This window comes from Letharia columbiana (genome assembly GCF_014066305.1).
Source record: "Letharia columbiana isolate WasteWater2 chromosome Unknown Sc0000003_s0, whole genome shotgun sequence".
NCBI classification, from domain to species: domain Eukaryota; kingdom Fungi; phylum Ascomycota; class Lecanoromycetes; order Lecanorales; family Parmeliaceae; genus Letharia; species Letharia columbiana.
In genome coordinates this window covers 492,564-513,700 of record NW_023501039.1, presented here as the reverse complement: position 1 = coordinate 513,700, position 21,137 = coordinate 492,564, and the positions used below count along the sequence as shown (strand labels likewise).

Genomic DNA, 21,137 nt, shown 5'->3' with positions numbered 1-21,137 from the left:
GCATCTCTTTCAAGCACTCAAAGATCTGGAATTGCGTGATGCAGCCTGGCAATACAGCCTATGGTAGCGTATGCATGTATGCATTCTGACCAATCATCCGTTCGGCAACTTGGAAAGATCGTATACATGCAGGACGGGTACTGGCCGAAGCGAAGGTATGCGTACCCAATCGCGGTCCAAGCGGTCTGGGAAATTCCCTATGTCAATAGCTAAGACTCGGTTGACTAGGTAGGCTCCCGATATGCCATCCCCCGCAAATACAAACAACCCCTCAAGTAATCACCCACCCCCAATAAGGACTTCCCATTTGAATCATAGCCTCCTTATTCAATGTTCTCATTTTCGCTCTCACCATCTTCATTTCTTCGTCCTCAGTCATGCCACATATTAAGGAGTCTGAATCCGGATCCGAATCTAATTGCGCTGTCAAGGAGAAGCGGACCCGAAGGCGAATAATCAGATGTTGCGAAAATTGTCGATCAAGCAAGAGCAAGTGCAGCAAGTATCCTGATCCTTGCAAAAGATGCCTTGAGAATAGATTGGAATGTGTTTACCTCCCTCAGGATGATGAGGGATGGGAGGTGATAGAGAAAGGGAAAGAAGAGCATCACAATATCGACAACAAAATTGCGAAAAGAGCGAGGAAGGAGGATGCGGAGGATGGATCCGAAGAAGGAAGCGACATTGAGCCAAGTCCCCTTATTGCTACCGATGCTACCTACGGAGATGACGATGATTTTGAGGACAACGGAATCCGAGCTGGCAGGTACAATCTTACCAAGAGGATAGGTTCAGATTATCGCCCGAAAATGTTGGAGGAGGCAAGTAATCTGTGACACTCGCCGCTTTCAGCAAGGGCTATAGCGTTACTGATACATCATAGCTGACGCAAATGCTCGACAAAAATGATCTTCACAGAACGGATAACGATAGAAAAGTATTCAACAGCCTACCAAGGCCACGTTGGCTTGATGCTGCCGCTGGGCCCAAAGTCCTCGACCCTGACCCCGATTTTATCGCACCTTCACTCTTCTCGCATACCTTGCAAGTCAACCAGGACATTCATAAGTTCCTTTGCTCCCTAAACCTCGCGGACAGGATTATGGAAAACTACTGTGAGTGTAATTTTAGGAGCCTTTTCACCCCGTTGATGCCATAGTTGAGTCCCAAGACATGTCCCCGGAGCAAATGCTCACGATGTCTCCCATTTCATTTATGACTTGAGTTTTCTGCCTCAAAGAATACCATTCTGACTCCGAAATGTGCAGGGGAATGTGTTCATCCTGTCGCCTGTATAGTTCATCGGCCATCGTTTCAGGAAAGGTACGACGTCTTCTGGCACAATGTATCTAGAGGAGTAAAGGACACACCCGAGTCCACCCAAGCCCTCGTATACGCTGCTCTCTTTGCCGGCGTCGTGAGCATGGATGCCGAAACAGTCAGAGAGGAGTTGGGAGGCGAGAGGGAAGAATGGGTGGACACCCTCGAAAAGGCCACGGCTTTCTCCTTAAGTCGTGCCCATGTCATTCGCACGGAGAAGCCTGAGACAATTCAAGCTTTCGTTATGTATTTGGTGAGACATGCATCCGTTTGCAAGCCTTGAATAGAAAGCTGCAGCGAATCCCAGCGAAAGCGTTGAAAAGCGCCGCTGTACGATAGGGCTAATCATCGATACAGATCCCTATGTGCCGAGATATCATTTCCCGCACGCTCGCAACACTTGTGGCATCGGCTATCGATCTTGCACGAGGCATGGGACTCAACAAAGACGGTACTTATTACGGGTATGATGCGGTAGTGACTCAGGTCCATCGTATGATCTGGCACCAGCTGTGCTTTCTGGACATCCGAGTGTGTGAGGCGCAAAGTCCAAGGGCGAGAATCCGAAAAGACGATTTTAACACACAGTTTCCCCTCAATGTTGATGATTCTGAGCTCGAAAAATCTGATATCCTCAAAGAAAGTAGTGAAAGATGGACTGGCATGACCCCGACTAACGCTCGCATGGAGTGCAACGAGAGGATCAGGGAAATCTATGCCGCTCGACAACGAGCTCGACAGGGGAATGACTCGGACTCGGCTTACATTAAGAAGATGTTGGAGATGATCTACGAGTTTCGACAATACATGGAAAAGAAATACTACCCAATGATTGACGACAGGATTCCAATACAGCATTACACCCGGCTCGTTATAGATTTACATTGCAGGCGGATGCATGCGATGGTCCTACATGAGTATCACATGAGCACAGCCCGGGGAAGGATGCCAGGTAATGCCCTACACTTCTATTCCACCAAGTCCGCTGTTGACTGGTACATTATTAGAGCAATGGAGCCGAACCGTGATCATGTCGGGGCTCGAGACAATGGAGATTGCCAAAGAAATCGAGACCTCATGTTTTCTACGCCGCTGGAGATGGTACGCAGGGGCACTGCAGCAGCACAATTATGCTACGCTTATGTTGATAGAGGTTTTTGCGTTTCCTGGTGCGGACTATGCAATGCGCGCGTGGGAATCGTTGGATTGGATTTTTCAAGTCCCTTCTTGCGTTCCGCACACTCACAAGGCTCGTTGGGTAATGGAGGGAGCGGTTGGCGTCATGAAAGAGTACCTCAAGGCAAGAAAGTTGCGCTGTCCAACTCTTATGGATGAGCGATTGGAGACAGCACCGAGCAGTCGTCGAATGCCCACATTGCCAAAGTTGAGGGAAATCGTTGCGAGACCGACGGAGACGGCCACTACGGCTCAGTCCAGGGGCAAATGCACCTCTCATTTTGGTCAACCCCAAGTCTATTCTAAAGGTATCATCTCCCTTAGCCATGATGGGACGCTTGCTAACACCGATCTACTAGATCGTGCATTGAATCAAATACCGTTGACGAGCAACATGAGATCAAGCCTTCAAGACATGGCAATGACTTCCAGTGCTCAAGCAATGTTCATGGATGGGGTAACTTACGAGAATACAGAACAACTACGTACTCATCCTGTAAAACTGGAACGGGTTTCCAGTGAAGTGTATTCCTACATACCTACCTCTGCTGACATTTCACCGGACGACCTCATGGATACTAGTCCATCTTGGCAGACACTTGTTGAATCCGACTCGGCGGTCGATCAATCTGGATATTCCGCTCAGGAGAAGATCGCGAGGTCTTTGAGTTGTTTACGTAGCCAAACTGCTGGGGATGGTGGAGGAGGTGTGAGTGACATCTCACGTGCGGGGTCATCCAACTTTGCGCCGGATCACAGGATGTACCAGACCGCTTTCCACATCCCCACTGGCAATGACAGCTGGTATAACGATAACAGCTCACACGGCCACTCACGTAGCAGCTCGCACAACAACACACAGATACTCGACGAAGGCTCGTATGTGCACTTCTCAGACCATCCTTCCTTCTCCGTCCCAGGGGGTCCGTCAGGCTTCACGCCAATCAACCAAGGCAACTACATGCCAGGTCCTGCTCAACGGTATTACAGATCACCCTACGCCACAGAGGTTTGATTGGTCGCTCGTCCGAACCGTCCGCCGCAGCTAAAGGAGTTCAGGCATATCGGACCAAGCCGCTACAAGGAGCCGAAGGAGTCGTAGAAAAAAACGATGGACACGATTGCGGTACGGGAAGTCCAGGGCTAACATGGGGCACCAGAGTTGCAGTCACTGTATATGTGGAAGGGTAAGTGGGCGGAGGTCTGGGTCTAAGTGACGGTGGATATTCACAGTGGAGGTCTGAGTGTGGCATGACGTTGAATATACTCTCCGGGCTCAGGTCCAACTGATGACGCACATATTCATTTCCTGTTCCATTTCATCCTCTGATTTATGGGCATCAATGACACATTCGAGCACCATGCTCCAATCTAATATCGCAAGGCTGTCGAACATCAAAGATCTGCTCAATTCATGTAGAGTTCAGTTCCATGCTCGTGATGTGAACTTGTAAGGAAGAGCACAGTAGGATAGAACAAAGACGACGAGAGGCATTGAACAGCTCTATATCGACATGGTATTCGCCACCTGTTTGCAAACGCCTGCGCTAATGCTGGTGATGCTACTGATTTGATGCAATAATTTTCCACCAAAGGAGTATCCAAGCTCATTGTCCGCATATGCCGCTCTAATCTAGTGCCCTAATTCTGGGCCCCGTCTTCGAAAACGCCTCTTTCATTATCAGATTCACTTCCTGCCGTCTCTGCGCTTTCTCCCTATATCTCTGCACCTCTTCCGGCGTGACTTCCTGGATTGCCTTCCTCGGTGTTCCGGGTCTGTTCGTTGATCTGCCTGGAGTGTATGATTGTCCATTCTGAACGGACCTACCTCCTGATCTGGGAAACTGTTTGGACTTTGGCGATGTTGAAGGAAGCGGCGTAAAAGGAGACCCTTCCCTACTGCTCTGGCTTAGAGCTGCAGACGAGAAGCGTAGATGGCGCATTTGGGTTTCCAAAACGTCAATGTCCCCGCTCTTTCTCTCGACCATGCTTGTCATCTTCTTTATTGTATTGGTGACCGCCTCCACTGTGGGCTTCTTTAGAGGTCGGCCGTTGGCGTTGCTAGTTTCACATGATGCTAGCTTGGCTCTCAGCATCGTGATGTTCTCCTCAGTCTCAGCGAGCAGCTTCTGGAATCTCATGAATTGCTTTCGCAGTTCATGCTGCTGGGTGGCTTGTTCGAGGCGTAGTGGTGCAGTCCTTGCAGACTCGGCGACTTCGGAGTCAGATCTTGTTTCGACAGCTTTGGCGAAGTCGCCACCTTTGGCTCGGAGTGCGGCAACACCTTTGCGCAGATCGCGACACTCATTGAGCTTCTTTTGCACATCTTGTATCTGGCCAGCTTCGAGCTTCTGCTCTAGCTTATCCTCGACGGTATTCAGGTCGCCTATCTCGATGAGACACCAGTCATCATCTTCAAGATCTTCTCTGGAGCGACCGCTTTGCTTGTGCAGTTCCGTGTGTCCTTTCACGAATGCTGTGAGTGATCGGGCGTTCAGTCCCAGAGTGTCGATCATTGAATTGATGTCCCGATAGACCTTTTCGATTTGTCCAGGCATGCCAGGCTTGTCGACAGCGCCAATGTAATCCTGATGAGCGAGGAATGGATCTAGTGTCTTCGTACCCTCTACTTCCGTCCCAAGCTCTTCACGCACTCTCTCATCTTCCCTGTCGCTAAGATCTTGATCCTCTTCAGCAGCTTGCTTAGCTTTTTGAGCAGCTATCCGCTCTCGTTCTTGCTTTCGTATTTCTTCTGCTGAGGGCTGAGGTTTTGACGGAACTGCGAGTTGACTCAATGTATTTTTTCGGTTCGCGAGTGCTTTGAAAGGACCAGGGGCGCTGACCGATCTCGAGTTGTCCGGTCGTAGTGAGTCTCCAGCAAGCATTGAACGCACTGGACTCGGTGATCTTGGACTCTCTTGGGTCTTCGAGGGCGGAGAAAAATAAGGTGCTGAGGTTTTACCAATCTCTCCGAAAAGAGATCTGCCAGCTTGACCACCTTGCGGTTGCGAGACTCTTGAAAACAATCCTCCCAAGGGGCTCTTGTCTAAAGGTCCACCGAAAGAGCTTCCAGGAGTGATCTTCGGGCTCTGAGTAGGATCAGTGCTGGGACTGATCTCTTGGGCAACGTCAACGCCGCTACCTTCGTCATCCAAGCCCTCTTCTTCATCTTCATCTCCTTCTGCGTCTGCATCCTCCTCCTCGCCTTCATCCTCATTCTCTGGTAATGCAGCTTGTGCATCGGGAGGGGGCTCAACTTCCTTGAGTTTAGTCTTCGATGGTAGGAAGTCAGGTGGCAGAGGAGCTTCCTCGGACGATTTAGAGGAAGTGGAGGAGTCGCCAGGCGCAAAGCTTGTCTTACTCGTTGACTCTGGCGGTACGGGATCCTCGAGACTCTTGGTTCCTGTAGGAGAAGGAGTTTTTGGAGTACCAAAGCCTAAGGGAGGAGCAGCCTCTTCTTCATTTAGCGGAGAAATGTTATCGTCGTCCGAATGCGGCTCTTCCTTGATCTTTGGGGATATCTCCACAGAAGGTCGAATCGGCTGTTCAGGCTTTTTGGGCGTGTCATTTGGCGTTGTGGTAATAGGAGTTGGTTTTCCAAAGGTGAAGCTAGAAGGCTGACTGCTATGTACAGCAGCGGGAGTGGTCTTGCCTTGAGCTTGCGTTCCAAAGAGCCCGCCTGTAGAAGGTGGTACACTCGGGAATTGGAATTTGGGCGGGGTTGGCTTAGCAACTGGGGTTGTCGTTGAACTGTGCACAGGATCAGGTTGAGCGCTCTGGGCCGGAGCACTGTCGTCTTCATCCATCTCTGCATCCTTCGTGTGAGGAGTAGCAGCCTCTTTCTGTGCATCGCCTAGCGCACTGCGAAAGCCGTCACCAAACATCGACTTGGATTCGTTGCCTTCGGGCTTCGGAGCCTCATTTGCTGGAGGACCATCTCCTTTAAAAGTCGTGCCGAGGGTGAAAGCAGCGCCACCGCCCCCGAAAATGCTCTTAGGTGCCTCAGCGTCCTTCTTAGACGTTGCTCCAAAGCTCGTATCTGTGCCCATGCCGGAGCCAAAGGACGCGCCTTGTGCACTTTTGCCGAATGGACTCTGTGCGGCACTAGGTGGTGCTGCGGTCATGAAGCCACCCGTTTTTGCAGCAAAAGATGCAAAGCCTCCAGAATTCGGGGCAGCAGCGATCGCTGGCGTGTTGGATCCAAACGCATTACCAGTGGATGGGGCACCAAACGCAGATTGATGGGCGCCACTAAAGCCAGACTGCCCGAAAACGCTACCCGAAGCCGCTGCTGTTCCAGAGGACGGTGTACCCCATACGGAACCACGGTTACCAAAGCCACCAGCAGTTCCAAAAGCCGCAGCGCCCGTGGGGTTTGGACCTCTACCAGTACCGCCCATCACGCTACCCATTGGTGTGGAAGACCCAAAAGAAGGCTGTCCAAATGTCGAGCCTCCGCTCTGGGAGGTGGTAGGGGTCACTGTTGGCGCTCCGAACGGTGACTGAGACTTGCTAGCACCGAAACCGGATATTGGAGAACTCGTCATCCCAAACGCAGAGGTTGCTGGCTTGCTGAATGCGCTGCCAAAGCCGACCGCTGGGGTCGATGGCTTTCCAGAAGTACTCGGGCCAAAAGCAGGCGCTGCTTGGGTACCAGCGCTAGCGAATGGCGAGGCCTGCCTTTGGGTCTGTGGCTGTTGCTTTGTTTGAGGCCCGCCGGCGGCGACCAAACCTGGGTAGACAGTCCCTTGTCTAATGGATTCCGCATATACTATCCACCAAGAAGAAAGTACGCCCTCGTTGTTCAATATCATTAGCGCCGGTAATGGGCCCTGCGAAGCATCAAATTCCTCCTTGGGCAGCGGGCGCAGTACTTTGTCTTTGCTAGAGAGATCAAAGCAGACACCTATGGGAGAAGTGTCTGTCTGATCTTTTGACATTGGCATTTGGGCACGTCTCGAATCGTCGGCCATAGCAGTTGTTGTGAAGACACTAGTAACCTTCTCCGCGGGAGCATCGTTCGTTAGAGGGGTCTTCGATCTGGTGACTAGGCCGATGTCTATAGACGTCGTAGACGCTACGACTATAATATCCTGTAGATTTGGCGGGTAATCCCTTAGGCGCTGCATGAATTGAAAAGCTGGAGACCGGTGGAGCCCAAATGGAGGACAAGGGTCAGGAAGCTTTTGAAATACCATGGATGTCTGGGGTTTGGTCTGTCGAGTAACCAGGTGATAGGTGGTTTCAGGTATCATCCCACCATCTGAAGATGAAGGGGTATGAGCGATGAGGAAAACATCGTTTTCAAGCCAAGATATTGAGGAGACTAAGAAGGTCAGCATCTATTTCATGCACGACTACACTTGGATTTTCACCATGCTGATCACCATCCAAGCCAGGTGGTCGAGAGAGTTCTGCTTTGCCTTCCCCTTCTGGTGTCATCTGATAACACGTCCCATTCCCAAGACCTGCAATCAGCTGCTTTCCACGAGCACTCCATGAAACACAGCTAACACCGTCTTTCAGGAGCTGACCTTGAGGTCCACTAAAAAATTCACGGGATTTGAGGTTTGCCATTAACAATTGCCCGTTTGTAGACACTGCAGCGAATAGCTCCGCCCTTTCTGGTGTTGGATTCGGCAATAGAGCGCGAAGAGCAGTACCGTTGGTGGTGAGCTGGAACGCTGACTCGGTAGAACCCTGCATGAGAGATTGAACATCGTAGACCGCCAGGCCTCCACCGTTTTCTGCTGATAGCACAAGGAAGCTTTCATCAGCGGAGAATGCGACCTGTGACACCCTCATGCCGACATTGAGGGTCAACTGAGGAGTAAAGGGTTTGGTGGTGCCATCCGCTACGCTTTCTGCAGAAAATCCTTGACGTACCGACTCCGTGCCGGCTACGATAACTGACTCGGGTCCAGCGGCTGCAAGGAGGCCTTTCTTTGGCGCTACAGATAGTAACGAAGCGGTAGGAGGAGGGAGGGAGTCGATGGGCCACGGGGATGGTAGTAATTGTAGTTTTGTTTCACCTGCGATCGCTTGAAAGCCAAGTGCCTTTTCAAGCAGTCAGAACCAATCAGATACTGTAGAGCCACAGCCAACTGACCTCAGTCGATATCTCCTCCAATTCGGGACCCTGTTGTATCGGGGAGCTACTTGAGGTTCCAGCAGTAACCCCGAAAGGGGAGGGGCTTGCTCGAAACGCCATTCTTGCCCTTTCAAAATTCGGAGAGACTGTTCGCACTTCTCGGCTTGAGGTCTGTTTGTTGATTTTGGCATTAGGCGTTGTTCGAGGAGGCGCTGTAAAAGAGTGTCGTCGGGCTAACACAGGAGTCCCGGTGAAGATTTTGAAGGTACGGTCCAGGATAGAAGCTCTATTTTATGTAGCATAAAGTATTGTTGTCATGTAACAAACATCTCGGCTGCGACGCTTTATCGAGTCAACAGGGTGAAGTGAACAGAGAGCTTGTGTGAGTCGCGCTTTGAAGGTCTTGGAAGGTCTTGGCGGCGTGAAACTAGCGCGTCTTTGTCTCAGGCAGCTCCATCCTCGTCAACTTCACTATCAGCTTCAATACTACCCCAATTCAATCAAGAGAATTACGAGAAGCGAATCATATGGTTTCTCTGTTTGGACTCGTCTGAGAACAGCCTTCACGCTCAAAGCATCCGTTTGCTACTCAAAAGCTGGTGTGTACAATCCTCAGTCAATACTTCTTCCCTCCGTCGCCATGCCTGGCTTCGACTTCTCCAACCACAACCGCAATGCAGCTCTGCACGCACAAGGAGTGCAGTTACCAAAAGCCACCAGCACCGGTACAACGATCGTTGGAGCTATATTCGATGGAGGAGTCGTCATAGCAGCAGATACAAGAGCTACATCTGGACCAATAGTAGCAGACAAGGTGCATCCACGTTCTTGATCGAGCTGTATCCTGCGCTGACAGCCATGTCGTTCTAGAACTGCGAGAAATTGCACTACATCGCTCCCCAAATATGGTGCGCAGGCGCTGGAACAGCTGCAGACACAGAATTTACCACTGCCATCATCTCATCCAACCTCGAACTCCACGCTCTATCAACAGGCCGCAAACCCCGCGTCGTCACGTGCATGACTATGCTGAAGCAACACCTTTTCCGACACCAAGGCCACATCGGTGCATATCTCGTGGTTGCTGGTGTTGATCCGACAGGGGTTGGCCTCTTCACCGTACATGCTCACGGCAGTACCGACAAGCTCCCTTATGTCACCATGGGATCTGGATCTTTGGCAGCGATGGCGGTGTTTGAGACACAATGGAAGCAGAAGATGACTAGGGAAGAGGCTATAAAGCTGACATCGGACGCCATTCAAGCTGGTATCTTCAACGATCTGGGGTCCGGGTCAAATGTTGATGTTTGTGTGATTACGGCGGAGAAGACGACACTGATGAGGAACTATATTACTCCAAACCAACGAGAGTTGAAGCAGCGGGATTACAAGTTCAAGCGTGGTACCACGGCTGTGCTAAACGAGAAGATCATTACGAGGGAGGAGATCAGCAAGTACGTTACGGTACATGAGCTATCATCAGATGATGATGTAGTCGTTGTGGAGAAGATGGATATCGATGCATGAGGGCCAGGTCAGCTATTCTTGACTTCAAGGAAGCGGGCAAGTGGGGGCTGTACTATAATGCTTGTATTAACAGAACAGCTCGGTTCACATGATAGAGTCCGGTCCCAAACATCTACACACCAGCGAGAAAGAGAGCACAAACTTTTTGACTTGTTTCGAGAAATTTAGAAATCCTCACCGTTCTTGACTTAGCATACTTCTCTTCAGTTGCTAACAGTATGAGCAACTAGTCACATGAGCATTGACACAGGACAGATGCCTGCAGAAAACGATGTCGCTAGACCGAGGATGGTCAAACGTTCTCACACCGTCCCTGGGCCTCGATCCTTGTATCCTTGAACACAAAAGCCCTCAAATCCCTACTGCAGAGACGATGACGCTAATTTCGAAATAATAACCGGTATGCCACGTGAACAGCTTCTACGAATGAGATCCGCCACGCTTTGCCCTCCATCAGCATGTTCACCATTGCATCAGACGTTGCAATGCTGTGATATCGCCTCATCCATAGAATTGAAAAGAGAAAGCACCAACAAATCTGGGATTGTTCTGGCATTGTGTAACGCATTTTTACCGCTAATCTGGAAGGCGATGTTAGCAACCCTACGCCTCGGGCGCTGTTGTTGGCACCGCGTAGTGAATGTGAGGCGAAGTGTATGCGTGTTCGGCTCAAAGCTCTGGACCTATTCCACAACGAGGAGACTAGCGAGCCAGGAAAAGCACGGAGTTAGCACACATCCAGAAGAAGGTAGATAATCTGACTAAAGCCAGCCGATTACGCCAACACTTCTGCAGCTGAATTACGGAAGCCAACAATTCTGTCTTATGCTTCGCGCGAGTCTGCGAACAGCCCCGAAAACAGCAAGAATCGATGGTCTGGATCTTGGTGGGCTGCGGCGGTTTTTTGACACTTATATGGCACTTATATGGCCCTTGTTTGGCACCCGCATGACAGCGCATAAAACAGGCCATGATGCGCTGATCCTGCCCGCCTGGCCTCCGCTTTTGGGGTTTATAACAAGAAAAGACCCCACAAAATCTTGCTGCCTTTCGAACCGTAGCCACGGTCTCGTCGATTATCAGTCGTTAATTGTCGGCTGTATCAAGCCCACCACTACTCTAAAATTCAGCACACCAAAGCGAATCCTCCTCAAATCCTCTGCGACCCACCATGATGCCCTCCACTCTTCTCACAGCCGCAACCGACATCTTCGTTATCGCTGGGGCCGCTGCCGTGGCCGCCGCCGCCCTCAACCCCAAAAAGGCTCCCTTCAGGACCTCTCTCGGCACCGAGCATGATGACGATTCGCTAATTGCAGCGGAAACCAATGACGCTGTCAGCACACCAGAACAGCAACAATCACCTCTTGAGAAACATGCGGACGACGACAAGAAAGCGCCCACTGTGACCATCAGTGAAGTAGCTGTCACGCCCGTGGCGGAGATGCAAGGGGGTGATTTCTTTGCATGCGCAAAGGCCGCATAGAAGCCACATCACGAGCCATCGATAATTCCTGCAAAGCGTGCTACAGAGCCTGCCGCCTGCATACCGGCTCCAGCGCAACGTAATCGTAAGGGATGGGGATTTGCAAATTCGCTTCACAGATACCATGCAACCAAAGGTGGCGGTGTTTTGCCAGCTTGGGGGCCATTGCGAGGGCCTCGGAGGACTGGTATGCTCTATGCGATGACGAAGGCTAATGATTAGACTTGGAGTAAACAATGTTTAGGCGCTATTCGCATATCGCGGATTTGGAGAACAAGGGTACTAAGGGTCGAGATATCTTTACATGCGCCCGCTCATGCTGTTGTGTCCACCCTTTCCCTTTCCTTTTAATTCGGACCTTCTCGTATATGCAAAGGCACCAATACGAGCATGCTTCCCGGTATCCAATTTTCGCTCATTTGTCTTCAATTATGGCTTCAACTACACACGGCTTTCGCCTTATCTACTATACCCTTGACCAACCCTTCTCTCTCCCTCATGAAAAACCCAGCAGCTTCAAACTTCTCAAAGCCAACGTATCCCCAACTCCACATCCAACTTCCAGCCCGTACTGACATTCCTCCCACCAGCTCCGACATCTTCCCAATCCCCAACATCGACCTTGTCCTCAGTTTCAGCGTCTTTGGCCCCATTCTGGAAATCTCCGAACTGAACGAACTTCTGACCCGAGCTCAAGACGACATCCAGACGCTAATCAGTCGGCACGGCGCCGACCTCCTTACACCCGATGATGAATATGCACCGTGGCATACCGGAGACATAGCGTTAGAGGTTTACAAGGTCACTACAGACGGGCGTTTGACGCTGGGCCAGTTTCGCAGTTTGATAGAAGGACTAGGGTTGTACATGATCAAGGGGAAGAGATCTAGGGAAGCGAAGTTTCGGCTGTTGAGGAAGGGAGAGATTTCGTTGACGAGCTTGGCTGGGGGGGATATTTGGTTGATTGGACCTGATGGTGGGAGCGAGAGTTCAGTGGCTGTAGGAGATACCGACCAGCCATATCGGCCTGCTGTCGCCACACACCTGCCAGTAGAGAACTAGCACTGTATCCACAACAGAAGTCTTGGTGCGATGGGCAACTCGTCGCTAGCTGCATACAAGATACATACACTAATGCGAGATATCCCTGGAATTGCAGATACCGTTACTCCTACATGCTCGCCTGCACTTCTTGAGACACCACATTCTGCAAATAGCGGATGCGACCAGCCGATGTCAAAGCGCGTTTCCCAGTCTTCTCCTGTGCTGGAATATAACTATCCTGCCAGATCGATCTTGGTTTCCGCGATCTTGTCTCCAGCGTTTCCCCTCTTCGATCCTACCGTCTTCCTCCTTGACTCCCGTTCATATGTACGCGTACGCTTCCTCTGTTCTCGACGCTTTTCACCATGGCGTCATCCTACAACGGCCCTCAAAATGTGCAGACTTTCGAGCACTTCGCACAGGAGAGACTCGATGAGGACGTTGAGTCTAGCACCAGCGTTTCATCACACGCTAAAGAGTTACCTCTTCGTACGTCCTTGGTCCGAGATTCAATGAAGAAGAAAATCTTCGCATACATGGACAAGGGCGACAGAAGCGCAGATATCGAACTCAAAAGCGGCCTCTCGCACCCGAGAGTCAAGCATTATAGACGTATGTGGAAGGACGAGAGGCATGATCCTCGTCTTCGGTCCAAGAAGAGGTTGAGAAGGAAGGCACGGAGCCGAGTACCATCGTATGAGCCATTTCAGCTTCCCCTACGATTAAAGTCAGCCTGTGATGAAAAGCCCGAATTATTCCAAGTCGGCAAGAGCGTCGGAGACAAAAAGGCAAGCAAAAGCACCGTGCCGCCAGGGGACTAAAAATACGCGAGGCGAACCCGAGAAGGGAGGATGCTGAATGTAGTATACAGGAGACGATTGACATGCAGATGAAAGCATCGGACTGTTCCCATGCTACTGAAAATCAACTCGTGATAGGACTGAGCGAGAAGCCGACGCTACGATAGCTGAGTGAGCCACAAGGGTGGTGCGGTTTCGGAACTGACAATTGATCGGCAAACCAAAGGACGTACCATGAAACGTCTGGGGTCTTCTCTATACAGTTTACTCCATATGGGAGTGGTTATTCCTTGTTTGCGAGGGTCATGAGAGCAGTCAGAAGACTTTGCATTGGAAAGGCAGCAACGGGCGAAAGAAAATATAGAGCCATTTATCCATTCCCCTCAACTAATTTTCAAAACGTGAAAGGAGTGATCAAATGATATAACACAAGTGATGGAGACGAGATTCCATTTCAAGGGTCCTAACCAAACAGACGTAAAATACGTCCATCCAAAAGGAAACAACAGTGCCTGGTCTCCTTTCCGCTAAAACCAATCTGAGGCTTCAATGTTACGTTCTGCGTCAAAGCTACGTACCCTTCCCTGAACAGCAAATCTCCTCTCATTTTCCTCTGAACTTCACTTTACTTTACTCGACAAGAGTGTCATCAATCGAATCGTCGATGCGTTTTCCAGACTCCCTTCCAATCCAACATCGAGGCCACATCCGCGAGGGACCGGATGAGCGGAAGGGAACGCAACTTGGCTTTGTACTGTCTGTGCGAGTAGAAGGATTTTGGAACAAGAGAGCCCCACCATCCAAGTCCCTGGAAAATTACATCCATCTTTCGCGTCCAGACACTGCCAACAAAGTACACACCCGAAATTTCGAATCTAGTCTATAGGTCGCTCACGATGAGCCGCTTATCTATCCACGATGCAGGACTCCATCCCTGATGAGCCATTGGTGGGTAAGCAAAGCCAAAATGGGACCTCGCACCAGCGGTATGTCAGAAGAATCGTCTGTCAACGTTCTCAGCACTCGGCAATCAGCAACATCATCACCAAAAATATCACAGCAGTCATGCCGCAGGTCTTCGCAATCTCGCTCCAGCCGGTGCGGCAAATCGTCAACCCAAATCTCTGCTCTTGATCTTGACCATCACGCCCGCGAAGAGTCAAAAGCATCCTAGAATCATGTACGTTCGGTCACTAATTTATCTTCAACATCCAGCGAATATGGAAGAGTGGCTGAGGAGAATCAGAGATGACCGTTCTTGACAGGACACGAGGTCTGTCGGCAGCGCTTTTCGTTTTCAAACCAAGAGGGACACCTGTAGGATCCACCTTCAACAGACATCGAAGGGTCATCACAGAAACCATCCTACACCGATGGGGAAGGCCAAATTTGGACAGTAAACGATGGCTCTAAAGATTGTTTGGCGATCCTTCTTACCGAGGAGCTGATATAAGAAAGCAGAGCTGGAGGCCTGCGAAGAATTAACTTGGCAACTACATTGACCTCGACAAGCTCGAGGATGGCTGTTGTAACGACGATGGCTACTGGATGAAAGGGAAGCGGCCGATTTTGCCGGACGTGAATCCTCAGCAACGCAGAGAGCGCAACAAAGCCCGGGCAACTGAAGTATCTCAAGAGGCTTCAGAGATGCTAGGAAGCAATAAAGCCGTGAGTTTTGACGAGCGGTACGCAAAGACAATCTTGCCAATGGACAGTGTCAGTGTAGTAGACTTTAATGACTATTTCGATGACTTGCAGAAATGGAAGGAGTACCGCAGGGTACTCTACTCAGGGAGAACAACATGAATGCTCCCTTGACGGATGATCTGTGGACTGTAGATATCGGCGATTTTGCAAGAAGGCCGTCCTTTCAGGACATGCGTTTCAGAGTACAACACAAATGAAGAATTGTTGACAGACGTCCAGTAAGTTAGGGTGGCCAGGATGCTGAACCGCCATGATCGCATCTGAGTATGAGAGGGAATTGATGGGACTGTTTTTGCTACTTTTAATTTCAAGAACGGCTACGAATACCGATCGGCTCAAAAGCTGAAAAGAAAGGAGATGATACAGTCCCTCGAGCTCAGTCAGACGTCACAAGGTGCAGCTGAAAGACAAAGAACAACAAGCACCTCGAGAAATCAGACGAAGCCTCCTCCTTTACTCCCACTTATTCTGACCGTTTCTTCTCGCTTCGGATACTACAGCGCTTTCTTCCTCATTGTACACCTGTCCAAACCTCTCCTCTTCTCTTGACCTACACCAAGCAGCACAGTATGTAGAGGTGGAAGCATCATGTAAGCGATGTTTGATCCAGCCTAAGACTGAGCGTTCAATACAATCTCAGAAAACAAGCCACACTCTAGAGCTGGTAGGGTCAAGTCGAACAGACCCATGCTCTGAAATCTGGCATTCTTCTGATGAGGAATTTTGCTTTCGATATTTCTTTCTTGTGGCACAAAGATTAGACAAAGGATGCTAAATTGTCAAAGGGACAAGGAAGTCCCCTGGAAAAAGATCAAATTATTACCTTGCACCTCCCCGGCTCACGCTCTGTTAATATTTGATGAATACTCGAGTCAGCGAGAATTCTCAGTACATCTTTATCAAATCTCGGGCAGATCCTCTTAGTCTTCAGTGACAGCGTCAACAGATATATTGAGCGGAACATAGCGACGCCTACCATGGACAGTGGAGTTAGCACTGACTCCCAAGAGCCTGTTGTCGGAGTTTCTGACTCTACAGACTACCAAACATCGTTGGTCGCGGAAGGACTGGATCTTCATCCATTCTGGTCATCAGCCAAAGCGGAAGGATTGGAGGATCTTCCACCATATACCGCTGGACCAAGTCGCATCATCTCGGCGAATGATGGCACCAAGGACTGTCTGGCTCTTCTTCTCACGCCAAACTTGGTTGCAGCGCTCAATCAAATCACACACGACATCCTAGCATTGGAACGAAAGGATGGAGCGCTTGAAAAGATTGAATCGGAAATCACCGATTTGTCATGTAAAGCGGGCAAGGCGAAAGAGACAATAAGAAATTCGCGGTATCAAGAACGGGCGGAAGAGATGCAGCTGGCTTTGGAGATATTGCGATTAAAACAGCAAGAAGCCGAAGAGCGTAAGATCCATCTAAATATCGAATTGGTGCCTCTGGAAAACAGTCTGAAGTTTTCAAGAGGTCAATCCCAAGGAATCTTCGAAGAAGCTTTGCTCGAAGCATGCTTACTAGACCCACCAGAGCCGGCGAGTCCACCTGTACTCCACGACGTGGATGACGCTGTCTCGTCTGGAGCCTGTCCATCCGCCCCGAGCATGTACGAGGGCACCGAGCCTACTCCGGAACAGCAATTGCTCCGAGAGGCCCGTATGGATGTCATCGACAGCTATGACACGCTGAGGACCTACCAAGCCAGATTCGATGACCGGCAAGCCGATTACGAACAGAAGCTGGCGGATTTCCAACAGGCCGAGGCCGAATCTGAGTGCACCCGGACCCATTTCGATCACCAACACATCCAGCACGTCCGAAATTTGACAAGGGATCTGATTTCTGCCGAACAGGGATACAGAACAGCAAAGGCGAAGGCTCGGGTCTTGGAGGCGGCTGCGGACCCCCACGGCCTCAACGCTGATTCCGGCTACCTTGCCTATGACGGCGATCGAAGGAGCGACGACGTGTCGACTGAGCCGGACATTGGTCGTGAACGCATTGAGACTTGGTCGCGGGGTGTTTTGTCCGACCAGGATGCGGAGATTCTGGAGAATCGAGAGCCCTTGGATCTTGACCATTGGAATGCAAGGCCGGTTGAGATCATGGACAGTATCAGTGTGATCGATTGTGATGAGTATGTCGACGAGCTCAATGACTGGAAAGAGCACTGCAGGGTTCTCAGGGAGTATCTATCGATTCAATGAATCCAGACGAGAGATTTGTAGGCTGTAGGTATCAGCGCTCTTGATAGGTGGCGGTCAATGTATGCGAGAAATCTCGATACTTTGGAAAGCCATTTTGAATTTGAGATATGGATCGCAATCATTATTCGAGCAAGCACTAGAAGAGGTGGGTCTCTCGCATTTGGAGTCACAGACTTTCGAACCCCTAGCCCGCTTTCGTAATGCGCAGGAGTTAACGGCCTCCAAATATGGAGCAGACACGCGGATCCCCCCGCGTTCTCAACACGAACCAGTATACTCTTTCCTAAAAGACATCCAGCCAGTGACTGCCGAAGATGGGATTGCTCATTGCAGAATCCTCAAAGCTGTAGAGCAAATGCAGCGTAACACGGAAGAATGTCAGGCAGAGCTGGGCTGTCGAAAACAAGATTACGTCAGGGATCTGGCAACAGTCCGGCAAGGATTGGCAGCTGGCCGCAAATCAACGTCGATTGCAGATTGGCAGGGAGAGCGAGTAGAAGAGGCTTATTGAGCGATATTCCTTGGGGCTGCACTTAGAGATCCTTGGGCGCTTTCGACATCCTCGTGTATATTGGCGCGCTAACGCTCCATTATTTGATAACACTGTGGAAAAGGCTTCTCGATTGAGCCATTCTGTAGTACAAAAGACGATCATCCAACACAAGACGCACCCAAAATGTCGAAACCGAAATTGAAACCGGGGACTAACAGACATGTCAAGACACCGACACTCATAACCCAATCAAGAACATGGACCCTGTTTCATGAAAGTTGCCTGCTGGAACAGCCGCGTGGAATGTGTTCACTCTTTGTCAGCGTCAAAGCATACCTGTCTAGCCCGGACAAGGTCTCTACCGAGTCGCCCCGAACTTCTGAGTCGCGTCATTGCAGTGGTTCAAAAAGAGAGGCAGAGACTTCGCGTTCAAGTCTCCCTCAATGGAACACTCGAGACCATAGCCCCGCGGAACAAGACGAGTGAAGTGAATGGTACTCATAGTCTTATAATGCGGTGCGTGATCTCCAAGGTCGGCATAGAGATACGGATGCGGTCCCTCCTGCAATCTCTCCGGGTTCTTAGGACCGTGGGACTTGTCAAAGATCGATACGTGCTCTTCCTGGTAGTCCCTGTTCTTATTCCGCAACCCCCTGCGGCCGTGAGTGTAGACCGGAGCGGCCAAAAAGTGGTGGTGGAACTTCGCTGCCACAACGAAGATACGCACTTTGGTGTGGATGTAGCCGTGCTTCCATTCTGAGACAGACCTGTCGTTCGTGATGTCGGATTTGCCGGACTCAAAATCATCGCCCTTGGGGCCCGTGCTGTTGGTCGTGGCGCCGGCTTGCCAGTCTTGCTCATGCAAAGGTGCCCTGATGATCATGCCGACTCTGCAGCGGTCTTTGTCGAGGATTTGTTTCTTCATCTTCGTCCAATTCAGGTCCATGCGGGCCAACTTTTCGGTTACTTTCGACATGGTAGCATTTTGCATTTTCGCACGTTGCATTCCTTGTGCCCTACTGGCACCCAGGTTCTGGGGAGCGCGAGGGATGCTTGAGTATGGCTGACCTCTTGGTGGTGCAATGGGGTATCCTCTCTTGGAGCTAAGAGCGTTGCTGTAGGACACTCTTGGTGGTCCCGGCATAGTGCTGGAGCTTACACTCTGCGCGCTCGGCTTTAGATGTACTAGGTAGACTCCCAGAGTCAACAGTAAGTATTCCGATTTGTGAGCTGAAAAGCTGAAATCTGGCTTCTGAGGCGTCCTATCTGAGAGAAGCAGGAAGGCACGCGTGATGACCCCCTAGATGCGAAGGGAGCAGGAGGCGTATTGTAGCTGCTTTCAGTGCATGTAGAAAAGTCCACAACAACATAATGACAACCGGTACCTTTCAAGATGAGCATGCAGCCCAACTACCTGGTCTCCATTGACCATCGCAAAGCATAAACAAAGAGTTCACGCGAAGAAACAAAGAGGAACAAAGCAGAGAGCAAACCGCGTGAACCACAGAAACTAGTATGCTTTCATCAGAACATCAAACCATTTGCCTTTCTCTACTGCTGCACACCTCGGCCTGTCATTCCGTAGAGGAAATCCGTTGCGATTTCTAGCTTACCACAAGCTGTTGTACACTTACGCAACGAAAAACATTTGAATCCCGCAACCACAGCCAATACCATTCTGGCGTAGTCCCATGATCGACGCCTCTACAGGGAGGGTCCAACTGGGCAGCATCGAAACAAGCCTGCAAAAGACAAGCGCTATGGATCGTCCAAGTCAAAGCGATGATAGTTGTTCAGGAGCAGACCTCGCAGATCTCGTAGGGCAAGAACCGGCGCAAAGGACTAGCGTAAATGAGCAACAAAGTTTTCGAACAAGAGGAGGACAGATTACTCTCGACTGAGGACAGAAGAACCGCTGTGAGTATAAAACCAGAACCGATCGACTGGGAACCGCAATACACAGAGGGTCCAAGCCGTATTGTGTCCCAATTCGATGGGACGAAAGATTGTTTAGCATTGCTCCTCACCGGGGAAGTCGTTCAAAACATCAAGGAGATCAACCGACAAAACCGAGCTGTTGGAAGGACGGGGAGGGTGGTGGATGCTGCTCAAACAAGAACTCTAGCTCTGGCAAACCGGTTGATGGAAAAGAAATCATTCTCGACGGCGCCGAAGACCGAGGAGAGGCGGACCAAATTCGGCTTGAGGTAGAACAGTTGGGGTCAGAGCTGAACGAAGCTGAGGAGCAAAGAGACGATTTCAAGAACGAGCTGGAGAGTCTCAAGTTGACCCTTGAGTGTCCAAGAAAAGATCTGCAAGTCACAACCGAGCGTGCGTTGAAGATGTATCCCTGCTGGGGCCGGAAGAACCTGATATACCTTCTTCAATAGAAAAGGGTAGCAAGTCAACTTATTCGGGTCACAACTCAACCATCTCGAACAGCAGCAAGAGCAGTGACCCAGGGTCCGAGGAGCTTCTCCGACTTTGAGCCGAAGACAACATGCGACAAAGCTACCTGACTTTAAGTGAAGCTGAGGCAAATTTCGATGATCGAGGTCCAGACTACAAACGGGAGCTATCGAACTATCATCAGCTCATCGCCACGGGAAGAATCAACCATACAATGACTGATTTCGACCGCCATGACATCGAGCATGCCAAAAGCAGCTGACAAGGAACCTGATCGAAGCCGAGAAGTCGCACAAGGCGGCAAAAGCTCAGGCCCAAGCCTTGGGAGTGCCTCAGAAGTAATACGATCCAAACTCGCACTATGAGGGTGATGATGATGGCTGTTGAACAAGTCAAGAGGTCCCTGAAGAAGTTCGGTTGGACCTAGAGCGCATCGCAAAGTGGCTATCTTGTGTGTCTGATGCCGAAGACTCGATGATGTTTGGGAACGGCAGTAGGGTCGTGGACGTCGACGATTGGGACGCTAGGCCAATTGATGTGACCGACAGTGTCAGTGCTGTAGACCACAAAGGGTACGGGTGTAAAGTTGGCAGTTGGCAAGAGCACTGCAGAGACTTGAGGGAAGGACAGACAATTCAACGGCACCCGCAGGCGGAAGATAGGTGGACTGCAGGCGTGAGAATGCCACATGGACGACGTTCTTATTAGGATGTATACAGTTGTCAATGATGCATAACTCTTGCGTATCGTGGTTTTCAGATGAAAACCATGCTGTACGAAGGACTTGCATTGAGTAGTTTAAAGTCATTCCTCCAGGACCGGTGAACACCGAGCACCAAGCAGCTCAGAAAGCTGAAGCTATTATATA

General features: G+C 50.4%; 11 protein-coding genes across 11 annotated transcripts; 9 read left to right on the top strand and 2 right to left on the bottom strand.

The window, feature by feature from the left end:
- Nucleotides 1-377: 377 nt before the first annotated feature.
- Nucleotides 378-3,511, top strand: HO173_001617 (uncharacterized protein; the record flags this gene model as incomplete). The annotated part of the gene is made up of 5 exons (XM_037303556.1): nucleotides 378-821; nucleotides 884-1,115; nucleotides 1,269-1,573; nucleotides 1,678-2,272; nucleotides 2,328-3,511. 5 exons carry the CDS (start codon nucleotides 378-380, stop codon nucleotides 3,509-3,511), a joined length of 2,760 nt encoding a protein of 919 aa, XP_037169278.1.
- Nucleotides 3,512-4,124: 613 nt separating this feature from the next.
- HO173_001616 (uncharacterized protein) lies at nucleotides 4,125-8,707 on the bottom strand (the record flags this gene model as incomplete). Its single annotated transcript, XM_037303555.1, has 3 exons — nucleotides 4,125-7,822; nucleotides 7,872-8,553; nucleotides 8,606-8,707. 3 exons carry the CDS (start codon nucleotides 8,705-8,707, stop codon nucleotides 4,125-4,127), a joined length of 4,482 nt encoding a protein of 1,493 aa, XP_037169277.1.
- A 520-nt stretch (nucleotides 8,708-9,227) lies between these two features.
- On the top strand, nucleotides 9,228-10,114 carry HO173_001615 (uncharacterized protein; the record flags this gene model as incomplete). Its single annotated transcript, XM_037303554.1, has 2 exons — nucleotides 9,228-9,401; nucleotides 9,458-10,114. 2 exons carry the CDS (start codon nucleotides 9,228-9,230, stop codon nucleotides 10,112-10,114), a joined length of 831 nt encoding a protein of 276 aa, XP_037169276.1.
- A 1,171-nt stretch (nucleotides 10,115-11,285) lies between these two features.
- HO173_001614 (uncharacterized protein) lies at nucleotides 11,286-11,600 on the top strand (the record flags this gene model as incomplete). Its single annotated transcript, XM_037303553.1, has 1 exon — nucleotides 11,286-11,600. The coding sequence occupies one exon, from the start codon at nucleotides 11,286-11,288 to the stop codon at nucleotides 11,598-11,600; it is 315 nt and encodes a 104-aa protein (XP_037169275.1).
- A 390-nt stretch (nucleotides 11,601-11,990) lies between these two features.
- On the top strand, nucleotides 11,991-12,662 carry HO173_001613 (uncharacterized protein; the record flags this gene model as incomplete). Its single annotated transcript, XM_037303552.1, has 1 exon — nucleotides 11,991-12,662. One exon carries the CDS (start codon nucleotides 11,991-11,993, stop codon nucleotides 12,660-12,662), a length of 672 nt encoding a protein of 223 aa, XP_037169274.1.
- A 347-nt stretch (nucleotides 12,663-13,009) lies between these two features.
- Nucleotides 13,010-13,465, top strand: HO173_001612 (uncharacterized protein; the record flags this gene model as incomplete). The annotated part of the gene is made up of 1 exon (XM_037303551.1): nucleotides 13,010-13,465. The coding sequence occupies one exon, from the start codon at nucleotides 13,010-13,012 to the stop codon at nucleotides 13,463-13,465; it is 456 nt and encodes a 151-aa protein (XP_037169273.1).
- Nucleotides 13,466-14,362: 897 nt separating this feature from the next.
- Nucleotides 14,363-14,578, top strand: HO173_001611 (uncharacterized protein; the record flags this gene model as incomplete). Its single annotated transcript, XM_037303550.1, has 1 exon — nucleotides 14,363-14,578. The coding sequence occupies one exon, from the start codon at nucleotides 14,363-14,365 to the stop codon at nucleotides 14,576-14,578; it is 216 nt and encodes a 71-aa protein (XP_037169272.1).
- A 414-nt stretch (nucleotides 14,579-14,992) lies between these two features.
- HO173_001610 (uncharacterized protein) lies at nucleotides 14,993-15,250 on the top strand (the record flags this gene model as incomplete). Its single annotated transcript, XM_037303549.1, has 1 exon — nucleotides 14,993-15,250. The coding sequence occupies one exon, from the start codon at nucleotides 14,993-14,995 to the stop codon at nucleotides 15,248-15,250; it is 258 nt and encodes an 85-aa protein (XP_037169271.1).
- Nucleotides 15,251-16,128: 878 nt separating this feature from the next.
- Nucleotides 16,129-17,367, top strand: HO173_001609 (uncharacterized protein; the record flags this gene model as incomplete). The annotated part of the gene is made up of 1 exon (XM_037303548.1): nucleotides 16,129-17,367. The coding sequence occupies one exon, from the start codon at nucleotides 16,129-16,131 to the stop codon at nucleotides 17,365-17,367; it is 1,239 nt and encodes a 412-aa protein (XP_037169270.1).
- A 61-nt stretch (nucleotides 17,368-17,428) lies between these two features.
- On the top strand, nucleotides 17,429-17,878 carry HO173_001608 (uncharacterized protein; the record flags this gene model as incomplete). Its single annotated transcript, XM_037303547.1, has 1 exon — nucleotides 17,429-17,878. The coding sequence occupies one exon, from the start codon at nucleotides 17,429-17,431 to the stop codon at nucleotides 17,876-17,878; it is 450 nt and encodes a 149-aa protein (XP_037169269.1).
- A 340-nt stretch (nucleotides 17,879-18,218) lies between these two features.
- HO173_001607 (uncharacterized protein) lies at nucleotides 18,219-21,059 on the bottom strand (the record flags this gene model as incomplete). The annotated part of the gene is made up of 2 exons (XM_037303546.1): nucleotides 18,219-19,045; nucleotides 20,987-21,059. The coding sequence occupies 2 exons, from the start codon at nucleotides 21,057-21,059 to the stop codon at nucleotides 18,219-18,221; spliced, it is 900 nt and encodes a 299-aa protein (XP_037169268.1).
- Between the last annotated feature and the right edge of the window lie 78 nt (nucleotides 21,060-21,137).